This window comes from Mobula birostris, chromosome 4 (assembly GCF_030028105.1).
Source record: "Mobula birostris isolate sMobBir1 chromosome 4, sMobBir1.hap1, whole genome shotgun sequence".
Classification (NCBI taxonomy): domain Eukaryota; kingdom Metazoa; phylum Chordata; class Chondrichthyes; order Myliobatiformes; family Myliobatidae; genus Mobula; species Mobula birostris.
Genome location: NC_092373.1, coordinates 172513181 through 172527503, shown reverse-complemented (window position 1 = coordinate 172527503; position 14323 = coordinate 172513181). Strand labels below are relative to the sequence as shown.

The window sequence follows — 14323 nt, the reverse complement described above, 5'->3', positions numbered from 1 at the left end:
GAATAATAAGCCTAGTTACCTTGTCACTACAATACTTCTGCTCTGTCAGGAATACAGTACATTTACAACTTTTCCAGAGCTACCAAATCTTTCCCATATTATGGTGACCAGAACTACACAGTATCCATTTCCATTTATACAGACATCTTTCCACTTGACAATTTAAGATGCAGGGTGTTTTATATTAAAGCTGTTCATTTTAATATGGTTCTTTCTTGTGAAGAGTACCATGCTCACATTATATCTTGGTATTATATAGAATTAATCATAACTTCCTAATAAATACCTCTGGGTGCCTGGGTAGTCAAATTCAAAAGCTAATTTGAGGCTGGATACTGCAATGCTGTACTGATGCAGAAATGCACTGTCTAAAGCATTGCCTTTCAGAAGAAATATAAACAGATTATTTCAGCAGGCAGCTTTCCTGGCATTCTGGACAACATGCTTCCATTGCCATCACCACCAGCAAAAGTACAATAAATGATCATTCTATTGACTATTTATGGAATGTTTTAAATGTGCAAAAAGTCATTTATTCACTCAGTGAATACCACAGTTAGAAAACCTGATCTTTCTTGATTATGCAAAGTGAGAATTGTGAGGGGAAGGGCATACTATTATTTTAAAAAACCTGGGGAACAAAAAAAAATGGTAAACACGAGGAAATCTGCAGATGCTGGAATTTCAAACAACACACATAAAAGTTGCTGGTGAACGCAGCAGGATGGTGAACTCCATCCTCCCGCCATGCCACGAGGAATAGGGTTCCCCTTTTCCTCACTTACCACCCCACCAGCCTCCGGGTGCAACATATTATTCTCCGTAACTTCCGCCACCTCCAACGGGATCGCACCACTAAGCACATCTTTCCCTCCCCCCCCCTTTGCTTTCCACAGGGATCGCTCCCTACGCGACTTCCTTGTCCATCCCTCCCCAGCGATCTCCCTCCTGGCACTTATCCTTGTAAGCGGAACAAGTGCTACACATGCCCTTACACTTCCTCCCTTACCACCATTCAGGGCCCCAGACAGTCCCTCCAGGTGAGGCGACACTTCACCTGTGAGTCGGCTGGGGTGATATACTGCGTCCGGTGCTCCCGATGTGGCCTTCTATATATTGGCGAGACCCGACGCAGACTGGGAGATTGTTTCACTGAACACCTACACTCTGTCCGCCAGAGAAAGTGGGATCTCCCAGTGGCCACACATTTTAATTCCACGTCCTGTTCCCATTCTGACATATCTATCCACGGCCTCCTCTACTGTAAAGATGAAGCCACACTCAGTTTGGAGGAACAACACCTTATATTCCGTCTGGGTAGCCTCCAACCTGATGGCATAAACACTGACTTCTCAAACTTCCGCTAATGCCCCACCTCCCGCTCGTACCCCATCCGTTAATTATTTATATACACACATTCTTTTTCTCTCTCTCCTTTTTCTCCCTCTGTCCCTCTCACTATATCCTTTGCCCATCCTCTGGGCTTTTTTCCCTCCTCTTCCTTTTCTTTCTCCCTAGGCCTCCTGTCTGATGATCCTCTTGTATCCCTTGTGCCAATCAACTGTCCAGCTCTTGGCTCCATTCCTCCCCCTCCTGTCTTCTCCTATCATTTCAGATCCCCCCCTTCCCCTTTCAATTCTCTTACTAGCTCTTCTTTCAGTTAGTCCTGACGAATGGTCTCGGCCCGAAATGTTGACTGTACCTCTTCCAATAGATGCTGCCTGGCCTGCTGCATTCACCAAAAAAAAAAAAAAAATGGTAATCTGTTTTTTTAAAATGGAAAATGTAGAGGTATTTTTTCTACCACACCCTGGATAGTCACATATCTGTGTGAATTAACTTTATCCAATAATTAATGGAATGTCAGCCTACAAATCTAATGAAATGGACATTGACGCTTTGGACACTGCTTCACTTTTTTAATATATAGTATTTGTGTTTCTGCACATTTTAAAAATCTATTCAATATACGTAATCTATTTATTTATTTATGTTTTATTATATTTATTATTTTTTCTCTCTCTGCTAGATTATGTATTGCATTGAATTGATGCTGCTAAGTTAACAAATTTCACATCACATGTTGGAGATAATAAACCTGATTCTGATATGCAGATGAAGAAATATTTTCATGATTAAAAACCTTTTAAGTTAAACAAATCAGCAACAGTAGGAATCAACAATTTTTAAAAATATCAAAAATACCCAAAACTTGGAAACGAAAGCAAAACTGTACAACTCCCTCACATAAATAGATCCCTCAAGGTTGCTGCATAAGTTGATGGCATATGGTGTGCTGACCTTTATTGGTTGGGGGGATTGGGTTCAAGAGCCGTGAAGTAATGTTGCAGCTCTATAAAACCCTGGTTAGACCACACTTGGGATATTGTGTTCAGTTCTGGTCACTTCAATATATTAAGGATGTGGTTTAAACAGCGTGCAGAAAAGATTTATCAGGATGATGTCTGGATTGGGAAGCACATCTTATGAGGATAGGTTGAGCGAGCTCAGCTTTTGTCTTTGGAGAGAAAGAGGATGAGAGGTTATTTGATGCAGGTGTACAAGAGATATAGATCAAGTGGACAGCCTGAAACTTTAACCAGGGCAGAAATGACTAATATAAGGGCTCGTAACTTTAAGGTGTTGGGATAAGTATGGAGAGATGTCATAGAGAAGTACAGCACAGAAACAGCCCTTTTGGCCCATCTAGCCCATCCCAAAACCATTTAACTGCCCACTCCCATCAACCTGTACTGGGCCCATAGTCCCCATACCCCTACCATCCATGTACCTATCCATACTTCGCTTAAAAACTGAAATCAAACTCACATGCATCACTTGTACTGGCAGCTCATTCCACACTTGCATGATCCTCTGAGTGAAAGTTCCCCTCAAGCTTTTCATCTTTTACCCTTAACTCATGACCACTAGTTGCAGTCCCACCCAACCTCAGTGGAAAAAGCCTGCTTGTATTTACCCTACCTAAACCCCTCATAATTTTGTATATCTCTATCAATTCTCCTCTCAATCTTCTACATTCTAAAGAATAAAGTCCTAACCTATTCAATCTTTCCCCATAACTCAGGTCCTTCAGACCCAGCAACATTCTTATAAATTTTCTCTGTACCTTTCAATCTTATTTACATCTTTCCTATAAGTGAGTGACCAAAACTGCCAAAAAAAGCTCCAAATTAAGCCTCGTCAATGTCTTCACAACTTCAACAAAGCAGTGTACTCAATGCACTGTTTTACGAAGGTCAATGTGCCAAGAACTTTCTTTACAACACTATCTACCTGTGACACCACTTTCTATGAATTATGGACCTGTATTCCCAGATCCTTTTGTTCTACCACACTTAGTGCCCTACCTTTCACTGTATAAGACCTACCCTGGTTGGTTCTACTGAAGTGCACCATCTCGCACTTGTCTGCATCAAATTCCATCTGCCATTTTTCAGCCCATTTTTCCAGCCGATCCAGATACCTCTGCAAGCTGTGAAAGCCTCCCTTGTTGTCCATTACACCCCCAATCTTGGTGTCATCTGCATATTTGCTAATTCAGTTAACCACATTATCATCCAAATAGTTGACATAGATGATAAACAGCAATGGATTCAGCACTGATCCCTGCAGTACACCACTATTCAAAGGTTTCCAGTCAGAGAGGCAACTACCTACAATCACTCTCTGGCTTTTCGCACAAAGCCAATGTCTAATTCAATTTACTACCTAATCTTGAATGTCGAGCGACTGAACCTTCTTGACCAACTGCTCATGTGGGACCTTGTCAAATGCCTTGCTAAAACCCAGGTAGACAACATCTACTGAATTGCTTTCCTTTACTTCCCTGGCAACCTCCTCAAAAACTCTAAAACTGGTTACACATGACCTACCACACATGAAGCCATGCTGAATATCTGTCTATCCAAATGCTTATATACCCTTAGAATACTTTCCAATGATTTTCCCACAACTAATGTCAGACTTATTGGCCTATAATTTCCCGGTTTATATTTAGAGCCTTTCTTAAACAGTGGAACTACATTGGCTATCCTCCAATCCTCTGGTAAGGATGATTTAAAAATCTCTGCTAGGGCTGCTCCAGCATTTTCTGCACTTGCTTCCCGTTGGGTCTGAGGGTACACTTTGTCAGACCTGGGGATTTATCCACTCATTTCCTCAGGATAGCAGACACCTCCTCCTCTGTAATTTATACAGGGTTCATGAAATTGATGCTGCTCTGCCTCGCTTCTATAGACTGTGTCTATCTCCTGCGTAAATACAGATGCAAAAAAATTTATTTAAGATCTCCCCCATTTGTTTTGGCTCTGCATATGGATTACCGTTCTGATCTTCCAGAGGACCAATTTTGTCCCTTGCAATCTTTTTGCTTGTAACATATCAGTATAATCCCTTAGGAATCTCCTTCACCTTGTCTGCTAGAGCAACTTCATGTCTTCTTTTATCCGTCTTGATTTCTTTCATTTCTCTTCTGTTCACTTGCATTTTTTATACTCCATAAACACCTTATTTCTACCTGCTATGCACATCCTTTTTTCTCTTAACCAGGGCCCCAATATCTTTTGAAAACCAAGGTTCCCTACACTTGTTATCTTTACTTTTTATTCTGACAGGCACATACAGCTTTCTATCCTCAAAAGTTCGACTTTGAAGGCCTCCCACTTACCAAGTCCATCTTCGCCAGGAAACAGCCTGTCGCAATCTACACTTACAGATCACATCTAATACCATCAAAATTGCCCTTTCTCCAATTTAGAATCTCAACCCGTGGACCAGACCTATCTTTTTGCATATTTACTTTAAAATGAAAGGTATTGTGGTCACTAGATGCAGTGTTTCCCTACACAAACTTCTGTCATCTGCCCTGTCAGAGGTGGTGGTAGAGGCAGATACATTAGAAACATTTAAGTAATTCTTAGATAGGGCCATGGATGAAACAAAAATGGAGGGCTATGTGGAAGGGAAGGATAAGATTGATCTTTTATCGAATTAAAAGACTGGCACAACATTGTGGGCCAGAGGACCTGGCTATGCTGTACTGTTCTATATTAAGTTGACTTCTGCACATACAAATTATAGATTAGCATTGACTACAGTGCTTTTTCATTGTTCCCAGGATGGATTTGGTTTCAGAAGATTTGCAACCGAATACCTCCAGAGTTCCTGAAACAAAAGGAAGTTTGAAAATGTGTTATCATGAAGTGAAAGAAAACCCACCATGTTCTGCCAATGGAGCCAAGACTTCAAAAATCATTTCTTTCTTCTCATGTTCAGTTTGCTTTTTGAATAGCTTTACAAGTTCCTCTGCAATTTTTGTTGAAGCAAATTGTTCTTTGCTCGACTCTAAATTTCATAAAAAAAGAGAAAAATTTTAAAGCTAGTCTAAGTAAAGGAAACTACATTAAAAATAACAACATAAGTGATTTACTTTGTTAGTCACATTACTTTCTTTTTAGTGTTAATATGATAAAAACAGAACCAATTTCACACATTGGGTCAATAACATTTTTCAAAGTAATTTAAGCAATTTTCCTTTAATCACTGCTCAAGAGCACTAATGGCTGCATTTAAAATTCTATAATACAAAAGCCTGTATCTGCATGTTATATTTTTTAAAAGATACTTGCTCAAATTTTTTCCCACAAATAATAGAAGTAAACTCATGTACATTGCAGTAGAGAATCTCAGTTGTACCTGAGAAAGTACCTGAAACCAACTGTGAGCAACGATGCAAAACAAGTTTCAACAAACATGAAGTGACTGAGTTTTCATCATGTATCCTAACTTACCTATCTCTGCCAGGTTACCAAATGCAACCAAGCACATTTCTGTCAGTGCTGTATGCTGGGAATGCATACCCAACAACTGAACCAAAGTGGGAATGACTCCCATATTTATCAGCTGGGCCTGCAAGGCATCTGTAAAACAAGATTTTCTTAAATTAACATGTAATTCTTGAAATTACTAGTACTCCTGTACGCAAGATCCTTTGACACAACAGGCAATGAACAGAATTAGAAAAGAAACAAGTTCACAAAACACAAAACCAGAGAGAAATAGACTCAAGAGATTATTATGCGTGGAATGGTTAAAAGCTTTACAAGCCCTGAACAAAACCATGCTTGATTTCTCAATATGAATATGCTACTTATCAGCAGACAGAATACAAGCAAGCATCTATAAATGTACAAAACCAAAACTAATGATACAAGATTTAGGTGACAGGCCTAGCATCTAACTAATGGGTTTAATGGGTTGGGTTACTGAATATGCAAGTAAATATATGGAGTCATGAAAAATGTGGCAACCTATTTGCCCAAAGTTTTATTAGTTACTCGTGGTTCTTCGTAGCTTGAGCCAGGGGCTGGTTGGTACAAAACTTCCGTCTGTTCAGGTTGATTGTCAGTCCGAAGCTTTTGGCTGTACTGGCAAAGCAACTGGTGATCTTCTGTAAGTCTTCGAGAGAGTGGACAACCAGTGCAGTCATCAGAAAACTGTAGCTCATGCGCCACAATGTACCTGACTTTTGTTTTTGCTCTCAATCTTGCGAGGTTGAGGAGCCCGCTATCAGCCCTCGTTTGTAGGAAGACCCCTAACTTCAGGTCTGATGAGCCATCCTGAAGAACAGCAGCGAAGAATAGTCCAAACAGAGTAGGAGCCAGAACACAATCCTGTTTTACGCCGTTGCTGATGGAAAATGGGTCTGACAACTCACCACACATGTTGATGCAACCTTCCATGCCTTTGTGGAACTGACAGATGATGTTGGTTAGGAGTGGGGGGGCAACAGAATTTTGGTAGGATCTTCCACAGGCCATCTCTACCAACAGTGTCAAACACTTTGGTAACTGTCCTCATTGATCACGCCCGTCTCAATGCTGTCAACAAGTTTTGCTACCTGGGCAGCATAATAACATTCTCAGCTTCTCTGGATGTAGAGATTGAGTCAAGAACCAGAAAAGCCTACTTTGTCTTTGGTCAGCTGAAAGATTGAGTTTGGTCACAGAACATCAGGTTGGCCACCAAATGCAAGGTATACAGGACTGTTGTCATATCAACCTTGTTATATGGATGTGAGACATGGTGCCCACAGCAGAGACACTTACACCAGCTTGACCAACTGCGGCAGCGTCACCTACGTTCTCTGATGAAGATCACATGGCAAGGTAAAGTCTCCAACACCGAGGTCCTCTCTCGAGCTGGAATGCCAGCAGTTTCAACCTTGGTGATGTCAGCCCAACTGCGCTGGGCAGGACATGTTGTCAGAATGCCTGACGGAAGACTGCCCAAGTACATCATGTACGGCCAACTGTCCAGTGGTACCCGAAAACAAGGAGGCCAGTGACTACAGTACAAGAATGTTCTGCACAGGAGCCTAAAGAAAGTTGACATTGCCCCATCAACACGGGAGGATCTGGCTCAAGATCGCTCACAGTGGAGGGACGCCATCAGAAAAGGTGTGAACGCTGCTGAGAACAAGCTCAACCAGGCAACAGAGGAAAGGCACAGGAAGCGTCACAACAGAGCTTCTGCCCCAGCTGCCCCTCCAGGCCTCACCAGCCAAGTACGTGGCAAGCAGTGCCTGTCAAGGATCGGCCTGTACAGCCACTACCAGCCTTCCCCTTCCCACCCTCCCCCACCTTCTTTATAGGGCCTCTGCCCCTTCCCTCTTCAGTCCTGACGAAGGGTTCTGGCCCTAAGCATCAACTCATCGTTTCCACGGGTGCTGCCCAACCTGCTGAGTTCCTCCGGCGTGTTGTGAGTGTTGCTTTGATCCCAGCCTCTGCAGGTTATTTTCTGGTTCCAAATTCTGGATATCAGAAAGTGGCAGATCTGAATTAAGGGCTCTTCACTGGGGCAATTGTTATTCATTCTAGCAATATGGGCTTTGCAGGCTGAGACAGCCTGAATTGTCCCTCCTTAATTACTCTCGAGAAAGTGGTGGTGAACTACATTCTGAACTGCTGCAGTTTGAGGTGTGGGTGATCTAGGATTTTGACCCAATGTCAATGGAGGTAACTAGTCTAGGCTTGTGTGAGAGAAACTGATCAAGTTTCTTTAAAATATTTTTGTTTTGCACTTTGGTGTCCTAAAGAGCCTGCCCTACCTTAAGAAAAAATGGTCACTCAGGTATTGGCAGATGCACCGATTAATACAAGCCGACTTATAACCTGACAACAGTTAGACAATTTGCCCATCTCATTCTAGCCCCTATTACAGAATGGCACATGACCGGCACTTAAAAATAAACTAGTAGACTTGGCAACAACAATTTGTGGAAAATGTAACATAAAAGTTTTACACTCAAAGTAAAAAATGCAATGAAGTAATTGTGCTCTATTTTCACCTTCCGTAAGCTGACCTGCAATTTGCTAACTAATTGCTAAACCACAATTTATCACTTTCAATTCTTATATGGAACAGCAGATTACAACATTCAATAAATGCAAAATTTACTAATTGTGTTAAAATTCACAAATATTTACACATGCAGGTGTTTATTTAAAATTAAATCTAATGTATATGTGAGTTTAAACAAATATTTCTACAGCCTGATTTCTACATAAACATCTGCATTTACATCAACGTCACAATCTGTTTTAAAACACATTTTCTTTAATAGTCTAGTGTTTCTAATGTTTAGCACACTAAGCCACAATAAATGTATGCTGTAGATGCAAACACAATGTTCAAGTTGTGTTTGCATCTTCAAATCTTTTTAATATACAAAAGGACCATAATAACATGTTGTCAGGTCAAAGTCAACACTTGACAGTATTATTATTTAGTCATTTCAAATTCCTTTGTCAGTAGCATGACAAGTCACAGGACTCAAATTAAAATTAATAAAAGATTAAGAATTTCTGTCAGTTATACAGCATAGAAACAGGTACTTTGGCCCATCTGGTCCACGTCTTCTCAAGCTAGTCCTACTTTTCTGCATTTGACCAATATCACTCTAAACCTTTCCTGGTTATGTACCCAAATGTCTATTAAACATTGTACTGTGCTCACCTCAACTCCATTTATCTAATGCTTGCAGTGTGACAAAGATTGACTATGAATCTTTCCTTTCTGACCTTAAACTTGTACCCTTCAGTTTTAGGCTCCTCTACTATGGGAAAAAGACTGCGATAATCATCCTTATTGCCCCTCATGAGTTTATAACCTCCAAGGTCACCCTTCAGTCTCTTTCACTGATCCTGCCTAGCCAGTGCCGCGGTAGCATAGCAGTCAGCGCGACACTATTACAGTTCAGGGTGTTCCGGAGTTCAATTCTGTGCCGATCTGTAAGGAATCTCTGTATGCCCTCCCTGTGGAATGTGTGGGTTTCCTCCAGGTGCTCCAGACCCCCCCCCCCTCACAGTCCAAAGGTTGGGCAGGTTAAATGGTCATGGTAAATTGTTCCATCATCAGGTTAGGGTAAATTGCGATCATTGGGGTGGTTTGATGTGCCTACTTTCCACTGTATGGCAAAATATATAGAAATAAATAAATATCCAATCTTTCTTTATAATTCAAACCCACCAGTCCTGGCAACATCTTTGGGATGTGTTTCTGCACTTTTTGCTTAATCATATTCTTCCTATAGTACAGAAATTTTCAATATTCCAGATGCAGTCTCATCAACATACAACTGTAACATGATGTCTCAACTTTTGTACTCACTGCCCCATCCAATGAAGGTAAGTAAGCACACTATATACCTTCTTCCCCATCTTGTCTACTTGTGTCACCACTTTCAGGGAACTATGTATTTTACCCCATATCTCTCTGTTCTTTACCATTCCCCAGGGCTTTGTCATCACTGTATATGCCCTGTCCTGGTTTAAGTTGCTAAAATGTATCAGTTTGCACAACTGAGTTAAATTCCACCTTCCATTCCATGGCTCGCCTTTCCACTTGATTTAGATCCTGTTGGAGTCTAAGACAACCATTTTCACTGTCCATCAAATCACTAATTTTAGAGTCATCCACAAACTTAGTAACCATGCCATCTACATTTTCATCCAAATCAATGATATATACAACAGTGGAGCCAGCACCAATCCCTGTGGAACAACGCAAGTCACAAGCACTTAATCTGACAATCCACCACTACCATTCTCTGCCTCTTACCACTAAGCCAATTTTGTATCTAACTGGCTAGGTCACCCTAGATTTGATGTAATCTAACTTTACAGACCAGCCTTGTTCAAGTCCACCCAACAACATCAACTGTCTTGCCTCTTTGTTATCTCTTTAAAACAGATGTCAATCAAATTCAGGAGTCACGATTTCCCATCCCTAAAGTGATGCTGACTGAAGACCAAGATCTCAGTCTACAGAGCAGTCATCCTGACTTCTCTGCAGAACAGCTGAAATATGCATTCCATACCCAGGCACATCAAGATGCTTGACCAGTTCCACCTGCAAGGCCTTTGCAAGATAATGGGCATCTCATGGCAAGTCAGAGTCTCAATCACAGAAGTGCTACAAAGGGCTGAGAGCTCTGGTGCGGCGACACTGATCATGAAGGCTTAACTTTGATGGGCTGGACATGTGGTCTGGATGGAAGACAACCACCTTCCAAAGATGGTATACTTTTCCAAGGTGGCACATGCACCAGAAAGCAGAGAGGTCCCACAAAGCACTATAAAGACTGCATGAAAGTGTCCTTAAAGGCATGCAATATTCCTGTGACTGGTTGGGAGGCCTGCCCAAAAACTGCAACATCAGGCGCCTGGCAGTCTACAAAGTTATTAGCACATTCGAAGAGCAGCGGCTGAAGGACCTCGTTCTAAACAGCCAGCACCACAAGGAGAGATAACCCGACTCTACAATGGCCATAACGTGCCCAACCTGCAGGTGCATGTGCACTTCCCAGTTTGGGCTTCGCTCTTATCAGAGGCATCACTGATGTCACCATTGTTCCTGATGGACTTCCAAAAAGAAGATGTTGACTATGCTTAATCAGTCCTTGTCTTTCCAAACGCAGACAGATCCTGTCTCAGAGTCCCTACAGGTACTTTCCTAACACTGACGCTAGGCTCACCAGCCTCTTCTTCCCTACTTGGTCGTGCAGCCTTTCTTAAATAAAGGCATATTAACCACCCTCTAGTTTTCCAAAACTTCACCTATAGCCAAACAAGATACAAAAATCTCTACCAGGGACCCTGCAGATTCTTCCCTTGCTTCCCACAATATCCTAGCATACACTTTGAAACTATTCACCTTGATGTGCCCCAATATATCTAAATTGGAGACCATATTAATGCTATCACAATAATCCAGGCAATCAATATGTGCTTTTTTAAGCTTGTGTTACTTCAGTATATATTCTTGACAGCAGAGAGGAAATCAAGCAGGTTAGGTACTTGAATGGCAGGAATATTTTTAATTCTTAAATGCTAAAGTTTTCAGCAAACATGAAAATCTGTAGAACTAATGGGAAATTATGGTATTTTCTCAATAATTACCAGGTAAAAGTACTTCTACATTATGTAAATAATTTTATATAATAAGAGTTGAAAATTCATTGCAATGTGGAAACAATTAATATTATCACCCACAGAATATCTCTAGGTATCTCAAAAAGGTAACCTAATTTTTGTGGTCCTTTTGTGTTTCTTAAAAAAGTGATCAAAGGAATACAATATAAAGAAACTAATCAAAATATTGCAGATGCTGGAAATCCAAAATAACTAATAGTCAATACTTGCAACAAACATCTGTGGAAGGAATAAAACAATGAAAACTTTAGATTATTGATATTTCTTCAGAACTGAAAACTGTTTGGGACGTGCAAGAAAAAAAAGGCGCTGAATGCAACACGAGATAAAGTGACAGACAGGATGATGCTGCTGTGTGAAAGAAGTTGGTACTTGAATAAAAAGCAAAAGATTGGGATAGAAAATGTTAAATGAAAATGGAATGGCACTACCTTTTCACTATTTCTTTAGTTTTGTCATCAGCCTTTCACCTTGTACCATCATTTTTAATTTAATCTTTTCCACCCTTCATATTACTATAGTCCTTCTGTTTTGCTGTTTTCTTTACATCCTTATCTCTCAATATTTCATTAAAACCGACAAAGCTATTCAATTTGAAATGTTAATGCTCTCTCTTCCCCTCTCTAGAGGCTATATGACCTACTGAGCATTTCCAGTACTTTTCTTATTAAGTTATCAATATACTTAGCTGGATTTTAACAGAAATGATCTGAAAACTTAAAAAAATTGTTCAAGGATTCTTAGACTGAAATTTTAGAATAGATTTTTAGAAACCCAATGGTTTTTGGTTGAATGATACATTTATAGGTTGCTGGGAAAAGTAGCATAAATACATACTACATGCTCTTTAGAGAAAAAAAAAACTGCTGGAAGTATTTGAAATTAATTTTAATTTCTGTAATGGCACAGAGGTATGTGTACATAGCACAAACGTATGAAACATTCCCTCCTAGCAGTCGCCTGTATATCATCGTAAAACAACTATGAAAAAGCAGCCTACTTCTATCTGGCTTTATGACCTCGCATTTTTAATATTAGCTAAATATTTTCAAGTTGCTTAGAAACTTTGCAGCAAATAAATTACCCTCTGCCGTATGTTTACTTATGCCTGAGAAGCAACTTGGATACCCTCCCATTTGCCTACCATCGCAGCAGGTCAATAGCAGATGCTATTTCATTGGTTCTTCACTGACTACAGTTTGTATTCAATACTATCATTCCCTCAAAACTAATAAGCTCCAAGACCTACGTCTCAATACCTACTTGTGCAACTGGATCCTTGATTTCCTTACTTGCAGGCCCCAGGCAGTTCAGATTGGCAACAATATCCCCTCTATGATCTCCATCAGCATAGGTGCACCACATGGGTGTATGCATAGCCCCCTGCTCTACTCACTTTATACTTGTGATTTCGAGACCAAGTACAGCTCCAATGTCATATTTAAAGTTTGCTGATGACACCAATATCATTGGCCAAAACAAAGGTGGTGACAAATTAGCATATAGGAGAGAGACTGAAAATCTGGCACCACAACAACAACCTCTCACTCAATGACAACAAGACCAAGGAGATGATTATTGATTACTGAAGGAAGAAACTGGAAGTTCATGAGTCAGTCTTCACTGAGGAAAATCAAAGGCAGAATGGGTCAACAATTTAAAATTCCTTGGTGTTATAATTTCAGAGGATCTGTCCTGGGCACTGCACTTAAGTACCATTACAGAGAAAACACTGCAGCACCTCCATTTTCTTAGAAGTGTGCAAATCTTTGGCATTGTCATCTAAAACTCTGACAAACTTCTAAAGATGTGCAGTGGAGAGTATATTGACTGGTTGCATCACGGTCTGGTATGCAAACACCAATGCCCTTGAACAGAAAAGCCTACAAAAGATAGTGGATACAGCTCAGTCCATCACAGGTAAAATACTCCCCACCACTGAGCACATCTTCAAGGAGCACTGTCACAGGAAAGATGCATCCATCATTAAAGACCCATCCAGAGCATGCTCTCATCTCGCTACTGCCATCAGGAAGGAAGTACAGGAGCCTCAGGATCCATACCACAATGTTCAGGAACAGTTACTTCCCCCAACCATCAGACTCTTGAACCAGAGCCTGACACTCATTCCAACACTTAACTGCTCCCATGATTTATGGACTCCCTTTCAAGTACTCTTCATCTCATGTGCTTGGTATTTACTGCTTATTTATTTATTATTATTGCTTTGTTTGATTTTTTTGTACTTGCACTGTCTATTGTTTATCTGTCTTGTTATATGCCATCTTTCATTGATTATATTTAGTGAAGGCACACAAGTAAATGGATCTCAGGGGTATATGTGGTGACATGCGTACTTTGATAATAAATTTGCTTTGAATGTCATGAAACCCATCACAAAGAAGTCTACTTTAGCTTTGAGCAAGAATCACAGGGTACAACACAACTAATGATATTAACATATATTATTTGAAGAAGGTAGCTATAATTCATACAACTTATTTATGTAGAATAATTCTAGTATTTTATGAAGGGCTCTTTAAACCCTTTTATGAAAATACATTTATACAGTCATAAAAGATACGGCACAGAAACGAACCCTTCAGCCCATGCAGTCAGTGCCAACCCACTTAAAACTGCTTATTCCCATCAACCTGCACTCCACTCATAGTCCTCCATATCCCTACCATCTAGATACCTATCCAAACTTCTCTTAAATGCTGAAATTGAGCTTGCATGCACCACTTGCGCTGGTGGCTACTTCCACACGCTCACCATCCTCTGAATGGATAAGTTTCCCTTCATGTTCC

The 14323-nt window shown here is 40.5% G+C and overlaps 1 protein-coding gene across 2 annotated transcripts in view; it reads right to left on the bottom strand.

Moving 5' to 3' along the window:
* The window catches only part of rap1gds1 (RAP1, GTP-GDP dissociation stimulator 1), a 90852-nt gene that overhangs the window by 31540 nt on the left and 44989 nt on the right, over nt 1-14323 (bottom strand). For both annotated transcript variants that reach the window (XM_072256462.1, XM_072256461.1), the window contains 2 exons: nt 5811-5939; nt 5239-5364 (listed from right to left, as the gene is read on the bottom strand). In XM_072256462.1, coding sequence (XP_072112563.1) covers nt 5239-5364; nt 5811-5939 — 255 coding nt within the window. The remainder of the gene's footprint in view (nt 1-5238; nt 5365-5810; nt 5940-14323) is intronic.